Source organism: Geotrypetes seraphini, chromosome 13 (assembly GCF_902459505.1).
Source record: "Geotrypetes seraphini chromosome 13, aGeoSer1.1, whole genome shotgun sequence".
Classification (NCBI taxonomy): domain Eukaryota; kingdom Metazoa; phylum Chordata; class Amphibia; order Gymnophiona; family Dermophiidae; genus Geotrypetes; species Geotrypetes seraphini.
The window spans coordinates 63278862-63302519 of record NC_047096.1 but is presented as its reverse complement, the minus strand read 5'-3'; the positions used below and the strand labels follow the sequence as shown (position 1 = coordinate 63302519).

Sequence of the window (23658 nt, the reverse complement as noted above, 5' to 3'; positions counted from 1 at the left end):
TTTGGATGTGGATTTTGCACTTTAATTTCTCACCTTTCAAAGCAAAGCTCAAGGCAAGTTACATTCAAGTACATTGCTTCCTTCCCCAGAGGGCTTACAATCTGGCAGAGGCAATGGAGCATGAAATGCTTGGGCCAAGTGTCAGTAGGAACAATGGGGCTTGGAACACTGGCTTCCCTTGTTCTCAGCCTGGTACTTTTAATATCTAGGTGTGATACTAACACTTCTTGAACTGCTCCACTAGAGGGCCCCAGATTCCATGTAGATAAACTTCAGCACAATCCACCTCCTGGATTTGTGTCTTCACTTTTTCTTCCAAGTGGATTGATCACTGCTCTCCATTGTATCATGTGGTTTATTCTCCTGTCTGCCTCTAAGCTGTGCTATATGTCTGATATGAGGCTGGCACAGGGCCCTAATTTGGGTATTCCTAATAGCAGAGTGCCAGATACAAGAGCAGCATAACACTGTGTTTCCTGGGGGGGGGGGGGGGACTTGCTGTCATTATTTAGCTGATTAAAGTACAGAAAGGCACCTTATGTATCCTCCTTTTTAGCTCTTGATATGAAGAAATTAATTCCCTCCCACCCTGAGAAATGGATGCTAGTTATTAAAAAGGAGAAAAATTCAACACCAAACACAACCACTTTATTGAACAGTCCATCTTCATACAGAGTGTATATAAAGATGATGACAGCCTTAAAAGTCTAGAAGAAACACATAGCAGTTGCCCATAGAAAATGCTGTTGAGTATTTTACATGGCTGTGGCCTAAACTGACAGCCCAGTGCGTGATTGGGAATAGGCTGGTGCAATGTTTGTTAGAACTCCAGTTGACTGTAGCTAGTGGCATTCAGATTAAGCTTAGCTAAAGTGGCAACTCCAAATTTATTGAAAAACTGAAAACAAAATTGGCTTAAAAAAAAAAAAAAAGACCTCCGGAGGTGCTGGTCATGATGCAATAGTATGGAAGGATCGGCCGTAGCTATGTATCTCTCTCATCTGGCAAGAGTACCACTTTCTGGTTGGTTGCAAGCCACTGCTCATTCTTCTTGTACCTTGTAGAAGTTGGTGTTTTTAGCGCTCTCTCTTTCAAGCTAGTTGCCTGGGTTAGGTTATTCCTGGTCTGTGGCCCCCTTGTTTAAATGGGGCCAAGCAGATAGCAAAGCAGGGGTGTTCTTAGAATATAAAGAACCCAATATGAGAGGAAGTGCATACAGATGCATAAGTGAAAAGCCTGGCTTTTTGCCCTAGAGCGATGGCTATGTATTGTGAGAGGCTGTGTAGGTCCTGTAAAGAAAGAAGAAATACGTCTCTTTGCAGATTTACAGTGAATGAATGTCTTTGCTCCCCGTCCTGGTCCAGCCTGAGGGAAGAAGGTGGTGTTAAGAGTGCAAGCAGTTTATTTGAGTTTGAACCACATTGTTCTCTTATGACCACTGTTGGTTGAGGTTCTGTTCACACCATGCCAGCTTGCCTTTGCTGAGGCCTCCTCAGTAATACTGCTGGATTGAGTTTGAGAAAGGTTGGAACATTCTGACACTTGTCATCTCCTTGCACGTTGCTCAGTAGAAGGTCCAGCCCTTTTGGATGTGGAAGGTGATCGTACATCTCTTCTGTCCAAGGACTAGCTGCACTCAAATCTTATCTTAGCATGATGTGGTGTCCGTCAGGGTTCTGGACTGGGATATACAAACAGAAGCAGGATTTGTTTTATCATTCCTCTTACATGCAGAAGGGGCGGGCAGGGGCCTTTCTCTGTTTCCTGTTTTCTCTAACATATGGGTCAAATAGGGCAGGAGCTTAAGGCTGCAGCTGCCTCCATGACTACTGCCAAAGCTTCTAGGTGAGTAGCAGCTGAAATTTTGGATGGACAGTTATTTTGCTTTCACAACCCATCATCCAGCCAAATCCCAAACATACGTTTGCCCAACTTCAGCGTGCCCCAACTATACTTTGTCGTACTGGAATGTCTGTCCCACCCTCTTTCTTTCACATAAGCCATCTTTTTGGGGATGGTTTTTGGAAGTCTTTCATGGAGAACACTCACCTTTCTTAATGGTTGCCCTGAATGAGGATTCATCAGGCAGGTTTTTCACCATCTGCAGGGCAGAGAGGAACATATTGGTGCAGAGTTAAGGAAGCTGAACTTCCTAGCAAAAACTTTGAAAGTGTATGTTACGCTTATAAAATAAATTTATGTTTCTGGCTTCAGTACTGCTGCCGCTTGCCCTGCTAATGTGGGGGCGCTACCAGGCTGGCAATATAACCCTCTCTTGTAATTCATAGTGAAGAGGTTAGATGGAGGCTCTTTCCTTTTGGTATCAGCCTGAGTCCTCCCCTCTCTACTGGTCCCTAGGATTGCTGAATCCAGGAGCCCTACCGCATCACTGATGAGAATCTGGATCCCGCTGGGCCCTTGCCTGGAAACCCAGTGGATCTGATTGGCTGGCAAACTGGTGGCATCCGCTAGTTGTGTAGTCAGTTCAATGGCCGTGAGCTCCTGGAGGTGAATTTCCCGGTAAAGTGCTGAAAAGATGGGAAAAAATTTGGTATTAGCAGATGTAACAGTAACCTACTTCAGCTCAGCAATGAACACTGTCAGCACTGGTATCAAAGAAGAGCTAGGTGCTCTGAGTCTGGGCCTGCAGTGAAAGGAGAAGCAAGAGTTGGGCATCCTTAGAACTGGAAGGAGTGCCCTTAATAGAAGTGGATTAAAAATGGGGCTGAGCACATTGTGGGCCCCTAATCTGGATTATGGTGGGGGGTGAAGGCCTTTCCTTTACCTGTCTGTGCATTCTCGGAGGTTTCATCATCTTGCTCTGTGGACTCTATGCAGATGTAGAGAGTGAGGCGTGGTCTCACAGACCTGAAGTAGAGAAATGTCCTGCATGATTATGTGCTCAGATTGTAGGCGTTTCACTGACCACCGCTAAAGAATGTGTAGTTCAATCACAAGCTTTTTCATTTGCATGCTACCACCACTGCAAAGGAACCTATGCCTGCTACCATCCCCTCAAACTGTACCTGGCCTTCAGCACATTGGAGAGGCGGATTCCATCAGCTGCACCACAGATCTGAATAAGGTCAGAGCGGGACAGTTTCATCAGGTCTGCTCCTATGGACAGGATACAAAGTGCCCTTTTCAGATGAATTTTCTACAAAGGGGCAATCTGAAGAGCACGATTGTTACTACTGTGAGCCTTCCCTCCATTGTCTTAAAAAGGCAGGCACCATGACCCTTCTCCTGGGAATAGTCTCTGGAGAAGCACCATAATCCTGTTCCACCACCACCAGGAAACAGTCCTTTAGGCAGGGGCTGATCAGCATCATCTCTAGAAGAGGCATTAAAACCCCCATCCCCACATACAGTGAAACCTAGTGTAGGCTTGGTAGCATTACCTGTGAAATTTCCCAGTGTTCTGCAGTAACTAGAGAAGCGATTCTTGATAAGCCACTGCTGGGTGTCCTGAAGGGTTGCAGAGAGAGTGAGGGCCTGCTGGGGAGGAGGAGAACCATCACAATCCTTTTCTAGACATATCTACCACACCTGACCTCCCTCCAGTCCATGGCTCCCCACATTGCCGCTTGGTCATAGCAGCAGAACTCTGGAATCAAATATTACTCCAGCATTTTGCTGTGTGCCAGCTTCTTCTTTTATTATTGATTCTAAAAATCCCTACCTTATTTGGGCAAAAAAAAAAAAAAAAATGTATGGGATCACACTGGTTCCTTAGAGAGTGAGAAGTTTGAATGAATGGGGATTTGCATAGTAACAGAGACGGAATACAATTACAAGTACCAAAATGCTTTTCAAGCCAGGGCTGGCAGTCTTAACTCTCTCCTAGAGTGTAACTTAGCCCTAGGGGCCCAAGACCAGGGCAGGCCTGTCACACAGTTTATTTGTATCTGTTTCAAACAATAGATCATGCAAGCATTCAAGAAATTAAATGAATCGTACATTGTCCTGCTTTGACCACAGAGGGCACTGTCCTACCATACTAATTTGGATAACACCTGACTTACTGCTGCTTGGGGTGGGGAGTAATGTTCAGGAGCTGACTTGTGCCCTTATCCTTTTTATTTATTTTATTTCAGATATTCAGTGGCCCTGTCTAAGTAGGTCCTTATTTATTTATTGTGATTTATAACCATGAAGTGGTTTACAATGCATTGAATAGTAATCAGGTACTTGTAAGTATTTTCCCTGTCCTGGCAGGCTCATAATCTGACTGTGGTACCTGGGGCGGTGGAGGGTTAAGTGACTTGCCCAGAGTCGCAGGGATTGAACTCACAACCTCAGGATTCTGAGGCAGCAGCTCTAGCCACTCCTCCCCTCCCTTAGAATATATGGTGTTACATATAAATGAATAAGTCAGCAGTCATAGCCCTAGAAAATTGGAGGTTATCTGGATAGCAACTGAATTGAGGGGTACAGATAGGAGTAGAGGTAGGTATTAGGGATAGGATTAGAGGCAGTTACAAAATTAGTCAGGGACACTGTTCAGGCAATTAGTCCTGATGGGCCGCTGCGAGAGCGGACCGCTGGGCAGGATGGACCTTTGGTCTGCCTCAGCGGAGGCACCTTCTTATGTCCTTAATATTGGCAAAATCCCCTCCCCAAGAGCTCCTCCCAAACAAAAGTTGTGTATTGTCTCTGAATTTTAGTATGCAGTTAACTTCAGTTTTAACAGCACAAATCCTTTTGAATATTAGCTCCTCTTGGGATTATATTCCTCAATTAAATCACCGCAGCCATATCCCAATTTATTTAGAATCATAATATTGAGACCATAAGAGCCAAAGGAATTTTCAGAAAGAATAATTCTTTGATTTCACGGTCTACAAAATAGCTATAATTTTTTGCTGGTAGCATAAAAGACTTCTGTGCCCCTCTATCCCTAAGGTGGGAATATGCTGGTGTCTTACCTCCACAGTGCTCTCTGGAGAGCTGGCAGATGGACAGGCTGGGGATGGGCAGATCCTGAGAAGACAAGGGCAGATAGGTGACATGCTGAAGGAGGCTGGGACAAAGACAACATCTGCAATGCTGTACTCACTGACACTGCTTTTACTGGAGCCCTTCTACTGTATTGTGTGGCACTAGGAGAGTCCTGCACCAAAGCTGCAATGTTTTCCGTCCTTGTTTCTCGTATACTCACCTTTCTGGAGTTGAAGAATTGAGTCCAGGGGTGCTGGGGGGGCTGTGTTGGCTGCTGGAGACCTCAGAGTCTGGCCATGGGGCACACTGAAAAGGAAAAGAAAGTCATTACAACCCTTCTGCAAAGGAGCAAGAGAAAAACAACAAGGATGGTACACATGGCATCAACCAGCAAGCGTCATCTCCCCCACCAGAAAACAGACCATCATCTCCTCCATATGCACCACTCAAAACCAGTGTACTCATCCCTCCATCAGTGTACTTTTCCTGCTCAGGACTGTGGGCTTAGAAAGGTCTTGTATTCCATTCCTTCCCCCCACTTACCCCTGTCAGTAGCGTGGTTTCATATGAAAGCTGGTATTTCTCTCTCTCTTGCAGAGACCGTTTCTCAATCTTTTCCCGGTCTGTTTTTTGCTTTCTGTCAGCTCCTTTAGGCTGAAATAAATTCTCATGAGGAATTGGGTGATGTTTGCAGCTAAGAGCCAAGCAGGGAGCAGATGAGTCAAGGTAAGCAAGTCTAGGGCAATTGTCAGTTAAGAAACAAGGTATGCACTTATAGGGGAGGGGAGAAATCAGGGCATTTAGATGAAAGTAGGGAAAAGGGCTTGAGACAGGTTTAGGGCAGAGCATTACAGGAGTCTTAGAGGACAGGCTGGGAATAGGAGTGAAGTGATGGCTGGGTAAGTGGGATAAGATGCAGAAGTTTGGACAAGCAGAGCACTGCAAGGCAGAGATGGAAGGCAGAGGAATCACCTTGAATACTTTGATTTGGCAGCTGGCAGAATACAGGGGTTCTGTGTGAACTCCACTCTCATCCGCTTTGAATGTGTCAATCTGGATGCGGAAGGGGACGCCCTTCTCTCCGCCATTTTTCCGTAGGGTAAATTCTGTGCTGATGCAGTGAACCTGGCAGCAGAGAATAGAGGTTAGCAGTGGGAGCAAAGTAGCCAAGATGGGGTGTGGTATTAGATGCAGAAGGAGTGGTCCTTCTCTCTACAAGAGCAGGATAGCCAAGGAAGGAGGGCCAACAGTGGACACATGTATGACAGTGATTCTCTTTAACTCTGTATTATTAAAACTACAGTATTATTTACCTCAAAAGATTGGTCTTGGCCTACTTTTGGGATCTTGCAAGATATTTGGTTTTTTTTTTTTTTTAATTCTTTATTCATTTCTAAACTTTCAATAAGTGCAATATAAGATAAAATCAATTTACACTTTAAACATCACAATATTCTATCAAAGTCTATTTTACATCAAATATCCCTCCCCACCCCACCCACTTGGATGTGTATGTGCAAAGGGAAAAAGTCACATTCAATCATTACAATGTTTTGTTAATGGCTCCCAAACATCCCTACATTTTTTGAAATGCCCCTGCTGCACGGCTATCATACGCTCCATTTTAAAGATGTGGCCTTCAAATTCTTTATTTGAATAAAGCTCAGGAGAATAAAAAGCTTTATAATATTTCAAAAATTGTTTTAAGATATTTCCAATTTGAGAATGAGTATTTGTGACCTGGATTGGTCACCGTTAGAAATAGGATACTGGGTTGATGGATCTGTCCCAGTATGGCAATGCTTATGTCCACCCTGTAGTGCAGCAGGTCACTTAATCAGGTTGTCTAGATTGTCTAGCATAAGTACCTTATCTCATGTGTCGAGTGTACTTTCTTGCAGAGGGACATGGCGAAACTTTGTCAGGCTCTAACACACACTGGGATGTACAGGTGTTTCCTGAGCTTGCTGGGGTAGTGAAGGACTAGACAGAAAAGCAAAATGAAGCTATTTTGCACCCTATCATGAAAAGGGGGCCTCCTGAACACATTTAGAACTTGGTTCTGGGGGAACGGGGCTTGGGCATCCTCCTAAACATACCCTACTTTCAGTTCAGGGGTCCAGGGCTACTTCTTGCACACATGATATTCAGCTTTGAAGGGCCTCGGACTCTTACTCGTGTCTTTATTGTTATGCTCACCTGGATAAAGACAGACGTCCTCCTGGTGGGATCCCAGAGAAACTCAGCAGTATTCAGCATGGTGGGGTGTATGTGGGGTTCCATCACCCCCACAGATAATGGGATGTCTGAAACATTGCACCAAAGCATGCAAGGTAAAGAAAGGGATCATTACTGGCATTTCCAAAGAGCTATTCATCATAATAGGACTCCAGTAGCCTCAGAGACATGCAGCCTCCTCTAAGGTGCATGGCCAGGCTACACAGAAGTGTCCAGCATTAGACATGGTGACTTTTTAAAACTATATGACTACAGAAGGGATAGCCTGAGAGGGAGACGTGATTAGCCCAAGGTTGAACAGAGTATACAACTCCTAGCCACCGACTTGTAGTTCATAGCTTAACTAGCTTTTACTGTATCATCTCTGAAGAGCATGTGGAGACTCACCAATGTCCAATATGCGGTCTCCAGGACGGCTCCATTGCCAACCCTCCAGCTGCTGTCGCTCTGTATATTGAAGTCGCCTGTCATGGAAGCCCACTCTGATCATACTCTAAGGGAAGGAGCAGCAGAAGCACAGTCAATTAGCCCATCCTCCCTAACCAGGGCTCCAAATTTATGCTAATGGTTTTACCGACAGTCTTCCAGAATATTACTGATAACAAAACTTTGACACACCAGTCACTGATTTGTGCACAGCTCAGATTCACCCTTATATGTATTAAGGCCTAATCCTCCACATAGTGTCATGGCCTTATCTGGAGCCTTTCCTGCTACAGTTGTGTTCAAAATGACAGAAAATATCTTTTAAAGGGGGCAGTGTGTGAGAGCTAGGTAAAAAGGCAAAAGCAACAGGCAAACGTGACAATTTCAGTTCTAATGAAATCCCTGACACCACAGTAACAGCAAAAAAACAAAAATACACATCAGACCTTAGATTTTCATGATCTATTTCTTGATAAGAACTAGGGCTCTGCATTCATTTGAAATTACATTTCCTTGGTTTCATGTTATTTGAAAGTTCATGTGTTTTCAAATTTATTTTGAACTTTCTATCCCACCCAATAGCCGAGCCAACAATTCAAATGAAGAAAAAACAGTGGTGAAAGCACAGTTAGACAAGACACGATGAAGGGGGATGAACTCCAAATGTAGAGAAGAAAGCAAGGGGGGGCACTATTGATATTATCCCCCCCCCAAAAAAAATGTAAACCCAGAATCAATAGATTTGTCCAGCACTCCCATAATTAAAAATGGCTATTAATTATGGTAATGTAATCGTGACATTGCTGTCGAGCTCCACCACTGTCTAGCAACCTCTCACCTTCAGTAGCTTTTTGCATCCCACTGACTCTCCACTCTGCCTCCAGTTGCTCAGCATCCGGATCTCATAGGACTGCCCTGAAAATACAAGATATCCCACATAAGAGGGCATGACAAGACTGCTTAAATCTCTCCCATGTGACTCAAGAACATTTTTGCCAAAGGCACCTATGACCTGTTTTCATATAGGGAGGGGTCACACACATCTGCAAAGCATTTTACACACATCACTGCTTCCACTAAGGTTGGGTTACCAGACGTCTGGATTTCCCCGAACATGTCCAGGGGTCTGGACAGCTTTTCAAAACACGGCACTTTGTCCGGATTTTGAAAAGCTTCCAGCGACAGATGCAACGTGGTGACGTCATGCGCATACGTGCGATGTTATCGCATCACACCAGCACATGTGCAGATGTCTTCCCGATAAGCAAACAGGTTGAAGGAGGGGGGTGCGGAACAGAGTGTGACTCAGGTGAGTCTGGGGGCAGGGCCATGAATCTGGATTTTCGTTCTGGAAAATCTGATAACCCTACACTAAGGTGTGAGAGAGTAGCTGTAGGCCCCTAAATGTAGGGGGTTTAGCAGTGACCCCCCCCCCCCCCGATCAGTGGCTGAGGTGTGTATATGGTACAAGACAGTGGTCTCCAACCTTTTCCATGTAAAGGGCTGCAGTGAATATGAGAAAGCTCTTGAGGGCCACCAAAAGATTTCATCCTTACACATTCTACTAATTTTGTAAACCACCTTGACCTGCTTGTTCAGACTGGGTATTAAACATTAAAAAGGAATACTAATATTGATTCTACAGCTTAGTAAGGCTGTATTTTAAAAACTCGCTTTATTTTGGATTGTCAACAGTAGAAAATTCCATACATGAAACACCTGCGTAATACACTTCAGAGATTGTTTGCAGTTACTATATCAAGTAGGCAAGATTGAAATTAATGTATTTACAGGATCTGGCCAACTGTTGAGGGCCACAATGGTGAAATTTGGAAGCCACATGTGGTCCTGGGGCTGTGCTTTGGAGACCACTGGTACTAGACATAGCCCCTCATATGGTAAATGGCCCCTAACTTTGAGATACATGGTGGTAGCCATTGCTTCTGACTTGAGTTTAAGCTAGAAGGAAGAGGAGTTAGTAATGACCAGAGGCAGTGCAAGGGTAGGTGTCCTAGACAAACCTTCAGCCTTACACCTCCTCCCCACCATTAACTTTCAGGCTCCTAGGTTGCCATTCCCCCCCCCCCCCACCTCCCTCCAATAAAATTTGATCATTTAAACTCAACAATCATGGTCATAACAAAAATGTAGGGAAAGGTATGCATTGATGGTTCTTTTGAGTTTATGTAGCTGTCTGGATCTATAGTTTTGCTTTGACTGCTGCTGCTCTTTGCTGTCCCTGAGAGGCTGCTACCCTAGGTAGGTCGCCTAGTTCTGCCTAATGGTTGGGCTGACTCTGGTAAAGGTCCATAGCCATAGCTGGGAGTATCTGTGTGATAACATATCCTCGGTTTGGATGGGGGATAGAAGACTCTTACCTTGGTTCAAATACGTCAGGGTCTCATCCTGAAGTTTTATGGCTGGTGACGTGGCAGCACATAAGACACACTGAAACGTGGGGCAGTGCAACTCGGGGGTCGCAGAAACACTTTGTTCCTCCTGCTTTAAAAATGGCACTGGCAAAGATTCCCTGAAAGAGAAAGTTGTACCACAGTGGGCCAGAGCCTGAAAGCTTTGTTGTTCTGTACCAGGAGCCACATGTCTGCATTTGTAATTCAGATGGTCGGCCACATGTGATTTCAAGTTGTAAACAGTGAGCGAGCATTACACCAGTCCTTGAAAAGTAGGTAAAAATGAAAGAAAATGACCCATTCTATTTAAATGGCTTACTCCTGCATATTCAGCTAGATGGATTTTATTTAAAAATTTATATACTGTATATGGTTTACATAATCACAGTTATAAAAGTTAACAAACAGACATCTTAAATAGTTACAGAAGACTATACCATAAAATTTGATCATTAATCAGGTAACACATTAGCAGGTACTTACATTATGTAAAATCTCAATACAAAAAGGCACTTACAAACAATTGTCTCTTCAACATTTTCTTAAAACCCAATCTGGCCGTGCAAAATCGCAGAACACCTAGCAAAGTTTTGCTCCTCCCACTGATAACAGCCACACCGATTCTGGAATGAGAAACTACCATCCTCCCAGCCAAGCATATTGGTTGATAGATTTTAAAAAATTCTTTCAAAATAGCAGGAGATACATGGTACAAAATCTAATGTATTATTGGCCAGACTTTAAAATGCACTCTTTGCTGCACTGTTGCCTACCACTAATCATGCCACTCTTTGAAACAGTTGTAACTTGTTGAGCCTTTTCCTGCATGGCTTCATCTCGGAACATGCGAGGGTGAATCAGAAATTAAAGGCAATTGTTAAATTACACAGTAACTGGAACAGAGCTAGTGAAATGCAAGATATATACTCGGATTTTGCCTGTTGGATAATTCGTCCACGCACAGTGCAGCGCTCGGCCTTTAGTCGTGCGGCAGCCACGAGATCAGAAACATGGACGCTCCATTGCTAGATTGCACCATCAAAAAACAACATGCAGTAGTGCGCTTTCTTTGGGCAGAGGGAGTGAAACCTATGGAAATTAATCATCTGATATTGACTCAGTATGGACATAGCACCATGAATCTACAAAAGGTTTATGAGTGGGTAAAAAAATTTAAAGTGGGAAGAACAGGTGTAACTGATGAAGGTCGTTTTGGTTGCCCATTAACATCACATTAACAGGGTGGACGCCTTGATTAAAAAAGATTGACAGATAATGGTGTCTCAACTGGCTGAAAATTTGGATGTCAGCTATGGATCTGCATATGCCATAATGCATCTTGACTAGGGATACGTGAAAGTCTGCGCACGATGGGTTCCCAAACAGCTTATTGAGCTGCACAAGCAACAGTGTGTGGAGGTTGTGACCCGGTTCCTGAGACAGTATGAAGAAGTTCCGAGTATTCTGGAGAGAACTGTCACCGGCGACGAGACATGGGTGCATCACTGTGACCCAGAGAGCAAAAGACAAAGCATGATGAAGTAAAGGAAGCACCTGGCATCGGGAGCAGCCGAAAAACCTCTGCAGGAATTCAGAAGCTAGTTGAACGATACAGCAAATACTTTGTCATGCATGGAAACTATGTGGAAAAGTGATATGTTCAGTTGCTCACAGTTACTTCTATTAAAGCCATTAAATTTATTTTGCCTTTACTTTTTGATTTACCCTCGTATTTTCATTAGGGATGTACGTTGGAACTGAAGTAGAAACAGTTAAAATCCCAGGTTTTCAGTCCAGCATTACTTATATTACACTAGTCTTTAAGCCCGTTATATTAACAGGTGCTAGAATAGATGTGTCTGTCTGTCTTTCTTTCTGTCTCTCTCGCTCTCCTTTTTGCTGCTGTATGTCTGTCTGTCTCTTTGGCTGCTGTATGTCTGTCTGTCTTTTTTTGCTGTCTGTCTCCTTGGCTGCTGTCTGTCTTTCTTTTTTTGCTGTCTGTCTCCTTGGCTGCTGTCTGTCTCTTGCTATCTATTTTCTTGGCCGCTGTCTGTCTTTCTTTATTTTGGTCTGTCTCCTTGGCCTCTGTCTGTCTCTCTTTTTTGCTGTCTGTCTCCTTGGCTGCTGTCTGTCTGTCTCCTTGGCTGCTGTATGTCTGTCTCCTTGGCCGCTGTCTGTCTGTCTTTTTTTGCTGTCTGTCTCCTTGGCTGCTGTCTGTCTCTATTTTTTGCTGTCTGTCTCCTTCGCCACTGTCTGTCTTTCTTTATTTTGGTCTGTCTCCTTGGCCGCTGTCTGTCTTTCTTTTTTTGCTGTCTGTCTCTTGCTATCTATTTTCTTGGCCGCTGGTCTGTCTCCTTGGCCTCTGTCTGTCTGTCTGAAAGCCTTGGCAGAGTGTATGCAAGTCGCAGTGGTTGGATCTACAGCCTCAGCACCCTGGGGTTGTGGGTTCAAATCCCGCACTGCTCCTTGTGACCCTCAATCCTCCATAGCCCCAGGTATGTTAGATAGATTGTGAGCCCACCGGGACAGATATGGAAAACACTTGAGTACCTAATTGTAAAACTGCTTAGATAAACCTTGATAGGCAGTATATAAACACCTAATAAACTTGAAAAACAGTTAAGATAAGAGTTGCCAAGAAGTGCCATGAACACCTAAGAGCAAAATCAACACCAGAGTGTGCCAGGACTTCCCCGACAGTGAAACCAGTGCCAGGGTTTGCCAGGAACATTCCCTCTCCCACCTCCTCCTGATAGTAGAAGCAGTGCAAGGACCTCTCCCTCCCCCAATAGTGAAAGCAGTGCTAACATTTGCCAGGAACATTCCTCCCCTTCCCCACCAGTAGAAAGAGTGCTATAGCGTTCAAGGAACCCCCTGATAGCAAAAGCAGTGACAGGGTTGCCAAGAATCCCTCTGATAGTGATAGCAGTGCCATGAATGCAAAAGTAGCGCCATGGTGTGCCAGGAACCCCCTTGATAGTGAAAGCAGAGTCAATATATGTAATGACTCCCAATAGTGAAAGCAGTGCCAAGAATCTGTGAGAGTGCCAGATGTGCAAGGAATCTGTGTCAAAGGGTTGGGACTAGAGAGTTGCGCGGGGACAGAAATCCCACCTGTCCTCACCCGTCCCCACCAGTATCCCCTCTGTCCCCACCAGAATCCCCTTTGTCCCTGCCCGACCCCGCGAGGAATCCCCTCCTTCCCCGCCCGACCCCTGTCCCTGCCCGACCCCTGTCCCCATAAAAAGCAGCAATTACTTCTGACAGTTTTGATTTTTTTTTAAGTCTTAGTTTGTTTAAACCAACAATAAAATCTATCATAATAAAACCCTTAGCGCGCATGTGCACTTCAGACTCCATGATCCCTGCGTCCATGATCCGTAGCTCCCGCCCTCACTCCATCTAATACTAAAGGTATCCGCTGATGAGGACTGTGCACTGAACCAAGGAGCCACGGGGAAGGAGGATGGCCAACCAGCCTGTGGTCCTCAATGTGTACGACATTGGTAGGAAAGCCACTAAAACTTTAGGGGCCCTGCAGGCAACAGCGCTGCTTACCGGCATCAGGGCACTCAGTTAGCACCAGAGTGACCGAGTGGCATAATAAAGTGTTTTTGTAATTTGAGATGGGGGAGAAGGAGGGCAGTATGATAGGTTATTATGGGGAGAGAGACAGACAGAAAGAAAGAGACACACACACAGAAAGACAGGGGGCCATGGTGAGAGACAGAAAGAAAGAAAGACAGCAGCCAAGGAGAGAGACAGACAGTGGCCAAGGAGAGAGAGAAAGAAAGACAGACAGCGGCCAAGGAGAGAGATAGAAAGAAAGGTACACAGACAGTGGCCAAGGAAAGAGAGAGAGACAGACAGAAAAAATGAAAGAAAGACACACAGACAGACAGCAGCCAGGGAGAGAGACAGAAAGAAAGAAAGACAGCGGCCAGGGAGATAGAAAGAAAGACAGACAGACAGCGGCCAAGGAGAGAGACAGAAAGAAAGAAAGACAGCGGCCAAGGAGAGGGACAGACAGCAGCCATGGAGAGAGAGAGAGAGAGAGAAAGAAAGATAGACAGTGGCCAAGGTGAGAGACAGAAAGAAAGGCACACAGACAGTGGCCAAGGAGAGAGAGACAGACAGACAGAAAGAAAGAAAGACACACAGACAGACAGCGGCCAGGGAGAGAGACAAAGAAAAAAAGACAGACAGCGGCCAGGGAAATAGAAAGAAAGACAGACAGAGGCCAAGGAGAGAGACAGAAAGAAAGGCACACAGACAGTGGCCAGGGAGAGAGAGAGAGACAGAAAAAAAGAAAGACAGATAGCCAAGGAGAGAGACAGAAAGGCACACAGACAGTGGCTAAGGAGAGAGAGACAGACAGACAGACAGAAAGAAAGAAAGACACACAGACAGACAGTGGCCAGGAAGAGAGACAGAAAGGCACACAGACAGTGGCCAAGGAGAGAGACAGAAAGAAAGACAGACAGACGGCTAAGGAGAGAGACAGAAAGAAAGAAAGCGGCTAAGGAGAAAGAAAGACAAACAGCGGCCAGGGAGAGAGACAGAAAGAAAGACAGACAGACAGCGGCCAAGGAGAAAGACAGAAAGACAGACAGATAGGCAATGGTCAAGGAGAGAGACAGAAAGAAAGACAGACAGCGGCCAAGGAGAAAGAAAGAAAGAAAGACAGTCACATAGGCAGTGGCCAAGGAGAGAGAAAGAAAGAAAGACAGACAGACAGCGGCCAAGGAGACAGAAATAAAGAAAGACAGACAGACAGGGGGCCAGGGAGAGGGACAGAAAGAAAGGGGGCAGGAAGAGAGAAAGAAAGGCATAAAGAAAGAAAGAAAGAAATGCCTAAGTCTACACATATATTCTAGCACCCGTTAATGTAACGGGTTTAAACACTAGTACAATATAAACAAATAACAGTGAAGAGAAATAAGAGATGCATACATCACCGGAAAGAATTAGAATAGACATTAGGTCATGTGACTGTAGGGTCAATCATTTCTTGTTAAAAGAAATAAAGAGTTGAATTTTTTGGCAATATAAAGCTCATATCTGTATATCAAACAAATCTGGTTCCACCATCTGGTTTAGGTAACTTGTGAGCGGTCCTTCCAAGATCCACAAATGTTTTTTAATTCAGAAATGAGTAAAGAATCAAACAATACAGTATCAAAATCATTTAAAGCAGAATTGCGAGACACACTTTTGAGGACTATGGTTGCATAAGAAAAATGTGCCAAAACAAACTCGGTAAGTACTTCATTTTGTACTAAACACCATTGGTGGCATAACCATGACAGGGGGCTGGACCTCCCACTTTGAGCTTAACCCCCCTCAAAATGAACATCTCCCTTGCTGAAGCTGGTAGAACATTTTGTTTTTTCATCATCTTAGTCCCAATTTCTGCTTTTGTCTATCTTCTACTAATTCTCTTTCCAGACCTCAGGAACCCCGGTTCCATCCCCATGGGAGTCCCATGAGCCTGGGGGGATCCCCGTGGGAGTCCTGTAGACCTGGGGGGATCCCTGCGGGAGTCCCACGGGACCCGCGGGATTCCCGCAATCCCCGTTCCCGTGCAGAACTCTAGTTGAGACTTGATATACCACCATTCTATGGTTACAATCAAAGCTGTTTACATATTACCAGTATATACAGGTACTTATTTTGTACCTGGGCAATAGAGGATTAAGTGTCACAAGGAGCTGAGATGGGAATTAAACCCAGTTTCTCTGGTTCTCAGTACATTGCACTAACCATTAGGTTACTCCTCCACACCAAGATTCCCTATTAACAGTGGCATAGCCAGGGTGAAAGGCACCTGGGGTGGTGGCACCCTCCCACCCCCATCCACTTCTTCCCCTCCTCCTCCTGCCACGTGCACATCCTTCCCCCCAAATCCTCAGGTTTGTTTTGGATTCTACTCTTTCTTTGACTAATCAAATTAACAATATATTGAAAAAATGCTTCTTTAGTCTTCGGATGTTGAGGAGGGTCCGTCGTTTTTTCCATCAGCAACATTTTACCATGTTGGTCCAGGCTATTATATTGGCTCATCTGGATTATGTTAACTCTCTTTATATCAGTTTAAATAAGTACAATTTAAAGAGACTGCAGCTTGTTCAGAACACGGCTGCCAAATTAATATGTGCCAGTGCTATTTATATGGGATCTTTTCCCCATTACTTATTCTTTCTTTTAATTCTCAACAACCCCTTTCTTCTAGAGGAATACACAAATTTAAATTAGTATTCCCTTCCACTAGGGGTATTCAAATCTTAAGTATGGCATTTGCTTTGGTAAAAACTTGGAATGACCTTCCTTCAGAAATTAGACTCCTTTCTTCTTTGACACTTTCTAGAAAAACTTTGAAGACGTATCTTTTTCAGAAATTCGTAACTGATAAATAAGGGACTGCAACAGATGAATTTTTTGTCCTATCATTGTTTTCTTTGCCTCTTTGGTTAATTTTGTGAACCAGATCGGTATGTAAGCCCAAGGATAGGATTAGGATTAGGATTTAACGTTCCTGGCATGAGCAGCAACCCCAACCTGCAGCTCATGCCAGCGTCGGCTCTTCCTCTGAAGTCACTTCCTAGGCACGGGTCCAGGAAGTGACATCAGAGGAAGAGCCGACGCTGGCATGAGCTGCAGGTTGGGGTTACTGCTCATGCCGTTAAAGAAATAGGAAAGTGGCGTGCGTGCAGGTATGGGGTGGGGTGAAGGAGGATGGGTCCCGGCGTTCCCACCAAAACAGCGCTGCTACATCACTGCCTGTTAGCAAAAGTAGTGCCATGGTACATGATTCATTTTACCTTATACCTCATTACAAGATAATCTTGTGTTTATAGTAAAACAACAGCTCACCCCTGACTTTCAGACTACCTGCCAAGTGGCAATTAGATTTGGCTGACAGATAGCAAAGCTCACTTTGATCCTTTTTGCAGCAGGAACCAGAATAATCCACCTCAGCCCATGCACAGCCCCAGAAAGGAACCTCCCTAGCCAAGCAAGCTTGAGACACATTGATGGGTACAGAGGGGGTGAGTATCTGCCACCTGCAATAGCACTCACTAGCACTTGGGCCCCCTGCCCCAATCACTGGCACCTTAAAGCCAACTTTTCAAAATGATTGGAAAACCCCTCCATGGACATAGTGAAGGGGTTTTTTCCCCCCAATATTGGCGGTGCTGAAGTACCCAAAGACCTTACTCCTATGACTGGCACTCCCATTCTCCCCAGCACAGACACATCACTCCTCATCCATGAAAGGAATTCCAGCAAAAGAGGGAGCAAGACACCCTTTAATGTTCTGTGAGCTCCTTGGAGGGGGCAGAGATTCATCTTCAGGTACATATAATTATCCTGGATCTTTGATTCAGACGTTCAAATACTTGAAGGGTATTAACGTAGAACAAAATCTTTTCCAGAGAAAGGAAAATGGTAAAACCAGAGGACATAATTTGAGGTTGAGGGGTGGTAGATTCAGGGGCAATGTTAGGAAATTATACTTTACGGAGAGGGTAGTGGATGCCTGGAATGTGCTCCCGAGAGAGGTGGTGGAGAGTAAAACTGTGACTGAGTTCAAAGAAGCGTGGGATGAACACAGAGGATTTAGAATCAGAAAACAATATTAAATATTGAACTAAGGCCAGTACTGGGCAGACTTGCACGGTTTGTGTCTGTACATGGCCGTTTGGTGGAGGATGGGCTGGGGAGGGCTTCAATGGCTGGAAGGGTGTAGATGGGCTGGAGTAAGTCTGAACAGAGATTTCGGCAGTTTGAACCCAAGCACAGTACAGAGTAAAGCTTTGGATTCTTGCCCAGAAATAGCTAAGAAGAAAAAATTTAAAAATTTAAATTGAATCAGGTTGGGCAGACTGGATGGACCATTCGGGTCGTTATCTGCCGTCATCTACTATGTTACTATGTTTTCTCAGTTGGACTTCCAGCCTCTTGGCTCTCGTAGGCTCTGATGCAAACATAAACTGATGGCAAGATAGATTTTTTAACAAATGATTCTCTCATGCTAGAAATCTTCTAAAAGCATTGTACTACTTGAATAAAAGAGGCAGAGCTGTTACCTGAAAATGCTGCTTGTGGGACCCTGGTAGTGCTCAGACGGGGAAGGCCAGTAGTGCTCTGGTTGGCTGTGCCAAAAAAGCATGTTGCAAGAACCCCAGGCTGAAGGGTTGTTCCAATCAGAACAAAAGTCACACACCACTGCTGGAGTAGATCCCTTGTCTAGGCAATCTTCACTACTGTCTGAGGCTGATGGTGTAGTCCTCTCATTAAGCTCCCAGTTTCCCTATCTTTGAGGCTAAAAGTGCACAGACAGTGCCACTTTCATTTTTATACCATCAGCTCACCTGTTCTCAGATGAAGGGCTGGACACAGACAGAGGTGATGCTTCCGGATTGGCTGTTGTACTTCTGAAAGATGATCTCCTGTAAAGGTGGGACGCAAGGTCACATTTCCTAATCACAGACAAAACTGAAGAACCTGCAGGTACAGTTCAACAAGTGAAAGACAGGGGGACATTCTTAATCAATAGAGTAGTGTCTCTCAAACCTTTTTAGCTCTGGCACACTAAATGGAGCGAATGTTTTTGCGTTGCACAATATGGCTGAAATTATAAAATTGCAAATCAACAAGAAATTAAATCTGAGAGTTATTTATTTAAAGTTCTTTAATATATGTATGGGTAATGTAACAATGATGAAACTAAAGTCGATAGAATAGAATTGCTAATCGATGCGATGGATGTTCTTGGTTTTGAGTGCAAATTAACTCAAAATGCAGCTCGATAGTCAACAAGCAAACATGCATTTCATCATCCACCATCTGCAGTCGTTCTCTTTTTTTTTTTTTTTTTAATTTAATTTCTGTCAGAGCTGAAAATCAAAGATGGTAAAGATAAGAAGCTCCAAGCTGTAACAAAGCCACGATTGCTTTGTTGCTCAAGTTAGGATAACAACTGCATAAAAAAATAAAACTAAAATTACTTGCCTTTGTTTTCAAGGTCCAATCACATCAAAGAATGATGTTTGGGCGGTTGTATTCTTATGCACACCGACACTCATAATATTGACAGACTCTTGCGTACGTGATGTGCATGTCATCTATTCTAGTGTATACGTATGAAGAGAATTTTTAAAAATAAAGTAAAATTCTGTAATCTCTTTGGGGCACACAATTTGATTGACACTGAAATAGAGGCTGCTAGCAAAGGCTAGCCAGTGAACATCCATGCACTGGTCTGACACTTCTAAGTGTGTAGCTCTTTTGCCACACCTACCTGTAGTTATTCCTCTGAAAACTTGGCTAACTTATTATAGAGATAGATTCCATACAAACGTAAGGAAGTTCTTCTTCACTCAGAGTGGTGGAAAACTGGAATGCTCTTCCGGAGGCTGTTATAGGGGGAAACACCCTCCAGGGATTCAGGGCAAAGTTAGACAAGTTCCTGCTGAACTGGAGCGTACACAGGTAGGGCTGGTCTCAGGGCACTGGTCCTTGACCTAGAGGTAGCCGCGAGAGCGGACTGCTGGGCACGATGGACCACTGGTCTGACCCAGCAGTGGCAGTTCTTATGGATTCCTTACCCCACTCTGGAGGTGAAACGGATCACCCTTAATCTTGATTAGTTTATAGCAGGTGAAAAGATGGCCTGTGAGATCCCGCTAGGGTCTTTTAATGCAGTGGTATTCAACCCAGTCCTTAGGAACCACCTGGCTTGTCGGGTTTTCAAAGTCTCAGTCATCCATATTCATTGTGGATATCCTGAAAACCCAACTGGCTAGGTGGTTCCTAAGGACTGGGTTGAATACCACTGCTTTAATGTATTTATATAGGAGAATGAAATCTCCCTCTAAATGTCTTTTTTTAATTTAATAGCCTCAAGTCTGAGAATCTTTTTATTGGGTGGATGCAGGCCCGCAGCACCCAAGGTAAATAGTGATCTTCCATTCTTTTATTAGCTTTACTGGATTGCAGACTCATCCTTAAAAGAGTGATTGGCATTCACTCTAAATTGACATCCAAAACAGTTGCTCTGCATACCTAGGGAAAATGCTTATGGATACACTTCTCCCTCCCTATTCGCGGTTTCGAATATTTTCGATTTTATGCTCGGGCCCCCCCCCCCCTACAGAATCGCTTGGAGACAACCCGCATCGACCAGGATTTGTTCAGGGCGAGGAGGAGGAGGCAATTGGAAGCGAGCAGGCGCACAGCCCTCAGCCGTGGACGCAACTCCGGTGGCAACTTCATGCACGGTGGTCTAGCGGTGCAGAGCCGTGCTGTGAGTTCCCGTGGTCTCACGAGACTACAACGGGAACTCCTGTTGTAGTCTCATGAGACCACAGGAACTCGCAGCACGAGTGCACAGCACGGGGCAGGAGTTTAGGAAGATCGTTCCTGCCCCGCATCACCACTAGACCACCAGGTAAGGTCTGGGGGTGAATCAGAGTCAGCCCAAAAGTTATTTGTGAATTTTCCATATTCGCAGGCCGGCTCTGCCCCTAAGCCCTGTGAATACGGAGGAAGAAGTGTACCTGATTATTATGCAGTGTACTGTAAACCACTTTGGGTGAATCTCTTCATGAAAAAGGCGGTTAATAAATCCAAATAAATAAATACAGTAGTCTTAGGTCCAAATGCACTAAAGCCAGCGATTATTGCTAAACCTGTTTTAACAGCTTTAGTGACGATTGTATTTGCCGACCCAATACAGAAAATGGCTCACCGCCTGGTTTTCTGCTTGATCACTCATTCCCCAATCCGACCATGCAAATAAGCTGATTAATATTATAATGTTATGTAAACTAGTAGAGTGATTGATGCTCTAACATAGCTTCCTGATGCAGTAAAAAAAGTGATGCTTTTAGCGATCCAAAAAAAAGCGACTGGTCAAGACCAGTCGCTTACCTGTCTAACCTTTTTTTTAAAAATGGGTACAGATGTGCATGTTACACTTGCACAATATCTACCCCAATAGAAAAGAAAAGAAAAGAAAAAAAGCTACCCCCAGCTGATGACGGCCCTCCCCATAGAACCAGCACTGGGAACTGACCCCCCCAATACCAGCAAAAACAGCATGAGGAATACCCACTTCTTACTGCCATGCAGACCCCACCTCCCCACATGAGAAAAAATGGCAGAAGAGATGCCCACTCCCTCTTGCCATGGTGACTCTTTCCCCCCATGGCAGTGAAATGCCTGGTGTGGGAGGGATGCCCACTCCCACACCAGGTGCCCCCCCAAATATTCCCTACCCTTCCCCTTTCCACCCCCCTGCTATTCACTCCCCCCAAAAAGGCAGGCAGTATGCCCACTGCCTCCTTCTCCAACTTCTCTAAAAAGATACGGGCTTTTTTCAGAGGGTGGGTTTTGGGGGACCTCCGCTGGCAGGAAGGAGTGGGTATTCCTCCTAACATTTTTTCCAGGGGGAAAGGGGAGGGTAGGGGATGTTTGGGGGGCACGTGGCATGGGAGTGGGCCTTTGGTAGCAGGATGGAGTGAGCACCCTCCTGCTGTTTCACTGCCGTGGTAGGGGGTGGCAGGCATGCAGGAGGGAGTGGGCATCCCTCCTGCTAATTTTCCTGTGCGGATGGGTGAAATTGGCATGGTGGGAGGAAGTGGGCATTCCTCCTGCCATTTTTGCTGACGCAGGGGGGCCAGTTTGTGGTGCCGGTTTGGCAGGGAGAGCTGTCATTGGCAGGGGGGATGGTTGTTTTTTTTTTTTTTTATGGGACAGATATTGTGCTTGTATAACACACACAGCATTGTGCCCATTATTTAAAAAAAAAAAAGAGAAAAAAATGGTCTCCTGCCCCGAACAGTTGAGTGACAGAAGGCTGCTTTTGGGGGCTTCTCCTGCCTTTCAGCTTTCAGGCTTCCCCTGCTGGCTGTACACATGGGTGAGAGTCACTGTCGCAGTGATCATCAGACGGCAGACTTGGGGATTACAACGAACATTTGCGCAAATCATTTGCATGCAGGCCTTTTAATGTATTAATAGATCTTTCTGGATCGGCCAAAAATCGGATCAGTGCAGACCCACACGGTCTTACCAATCCTCTTAGTGCATCTAGGCCTTAGTGATAGCCTTGGTGGAACACTGCCTCCTCCATCCATCTTTGTTAGCTTAGTAGATTTTCTGTATGTAACATTTTTGGGCTTTTAAAAGGACAGGAGCCCAAAACTACGCCCTGTACTGATAAATGCCTTATATGGGGACAAGCTGAAATTCTGTGAAATGCAGCCCTACACCTGCCTAGCTCTGACTACTGTTCTTTGCTTCTCTGCACACCTTCTGAGCTCCTAACAGTAGGAGGAAGAAAGAGCCAGAGTTAGCAGGTTATCGCCCCAGCCTGAGCATATCCTTGTATTCTGGTCTGTTTTACTGTCCTGCTCCACATTAAGGCCTATTACTAGATGTCTACTTTTTCTCCTAAAGTAGTGAAGTCCTGCTTTCCACTCACAGCAGTGATTCCCAAACCTGGTCTTGGTGGCACCCTAGCCAATCAGGTTTTTAGGATATCCACAATGAGTATTCATGAGAGAGATTTGTCTGCATTGCCTCCACTGCAAGCAAATTGCTGTCATGAATATTCAGTGGCGCAGTAAGGGTAGGAGGCGCCCCCTGCACCCCCGCACCCTCCTCTCCATACCCTGCTCCTTCCGCAACCCCCCATTCCACATTTGCACTTTCCCTCCCCCCGTACCTAATCTTCACCAGCGCAAGTGGCTTCTGTAAGCATGCTCCTTGCACCAGTGTTGGATTCCCTCTGACGTCACTTCCTGGCCCCATGACCTGGAAGTGATTCAGAGGGGAACCAGGCTGCCGCAAGCAACATGCAGAAGTTGCTCACGCAAGTGAAGATAATACAGCAGTATAGGGTGGGGAGAGGGATGGTGCAAGGGTGGGATGGTGTGGCAGGGCAGGGTGGAGAGGTGCCAGTGCCCACACCAACCTGGCGCCTGGGGCAGTCCGAACTCCCCACACCCCCCTTACTACGTCATTGTGAATATTTGTTGTGGATATCCTGAGAATCTGAATAGCTGGGGTGCTTTCAGGACCAGGTTTGGGAACCACTGACTCAGTGTGACAAAGTTTGTTGTCATTTGTACACTGTCAGAAGTGTTTTCAAATTAATTCATAAAGAACAATGGTGCTCAATGCAGCCCAGTCAGTCAAGCTTTCAGGATATCCACAATGAATATATATGAAATAGATTTGTATACCAGGGAGGCAGTGGATATCCAGTAAACCCAAGTGGCTTAGTGTGCCTTGAGAACTGGGTTGAGAACCACTGGTTAAAACTAAAGTATAAATTCATATAACATTCTGTTTGTGGTAAAACTGGTGCAAAGCCTAACCATGTTCTGCGCCAGCCTGAGTTTTCAAAGGGAAGGCCTATCTGTAAGGCTCATCCAGCAGATAGAGACCTGCAAATTACTTAGACAGCTTAAATATTCTGCCCTCAGCTCCGAGGTGACATCAAACACTGCATACACCAAGTGTGAGCTTATTCGTAACATTTGCCAAACATGGCCTGTATGCAGTGATGGAGGGGACCAGATGAACAGAGGTTAAGAGCTTAGAGCAGAGGTGTCAAAGTCCCTTCTTGAGG

At 45.0% G+C, this 23658-nt stretch overlaps 1 protein-coding gene across 2 annotated transcripts; it reads right to left on the bottom strand.

Annotated features, from left to right (window-relative positions):
• Nucleotides 1-626: 626 nt before the first annotated feature.
• Nucleotides 627-18333, bottom strand: LOC117347012 (transcription factor CP2-like protein 1). Of its 2 annotated transcripts, none has more exons than XM_033917290.1 (15): nucleotides 18107-18333; nucleotides 9984-10135; nucleotides 8444-8520; nucleotides 7567-7672; nucleotides 7141-7247; nucleotides 5914-6066; nucleotides 5485-5595; nucleotides 5162-5247; nucleotides 4929-4983; nucleotides 3402-3498; nucleotides 3027-3117; nucleotides 2786-2868; nucleotides 2383-2528; nucleotides 2050-2101; nucleotides 627-1681 (listed from the first exon to the last, which is right to left on the bottom strand). In XM_033917290.1, the coding sequence occupies exons 1-15, from the start codon at nucleotides 18187-18189 to the stop codon at nucleotides 1644-1646; spliced, it is 1437 nt and encodes a 478-aa protein (XP_033773181.1). In that variant the 5' UTR covers nucleotides 18190-18333; the 3' UTR covers nucleotides 627-1643. The 2 variants fall into 2 exon arrangements, with proteins under 2 accessions (XP_033773181.1, XP_033773182.1); XM_033917291.1 differs by having other exon boundaries at nucleotides 3402-3495.
• Between the last annotated feature and the right edge of the window lie 5325 nt (nucleotides 18334-23658).

Coding starts and splice junctions, on each gene's coding strand:
- LOC117347012 (XM_033917290.1), bottom strand. CDS start 18,189: ATGCTTTTTTGGCACAGCCAACCAGAGCACTACTGGCCTTCCCCGTCT. Junction 10,136..18,106: donor CCCACAAGCAGCATTTTCAG/GTAACAGCTCTG, acceptor TTTCTCTTTCAG/GGAATCTTTGCCAGTGCCAT. Junction 1,682..2,049: donor CAGGGCAACCATTAAGAAAG/GTGAGTGTTCTC, acceptor TGTATATCCCAG/TCCAGAACCCTGACGGACAC.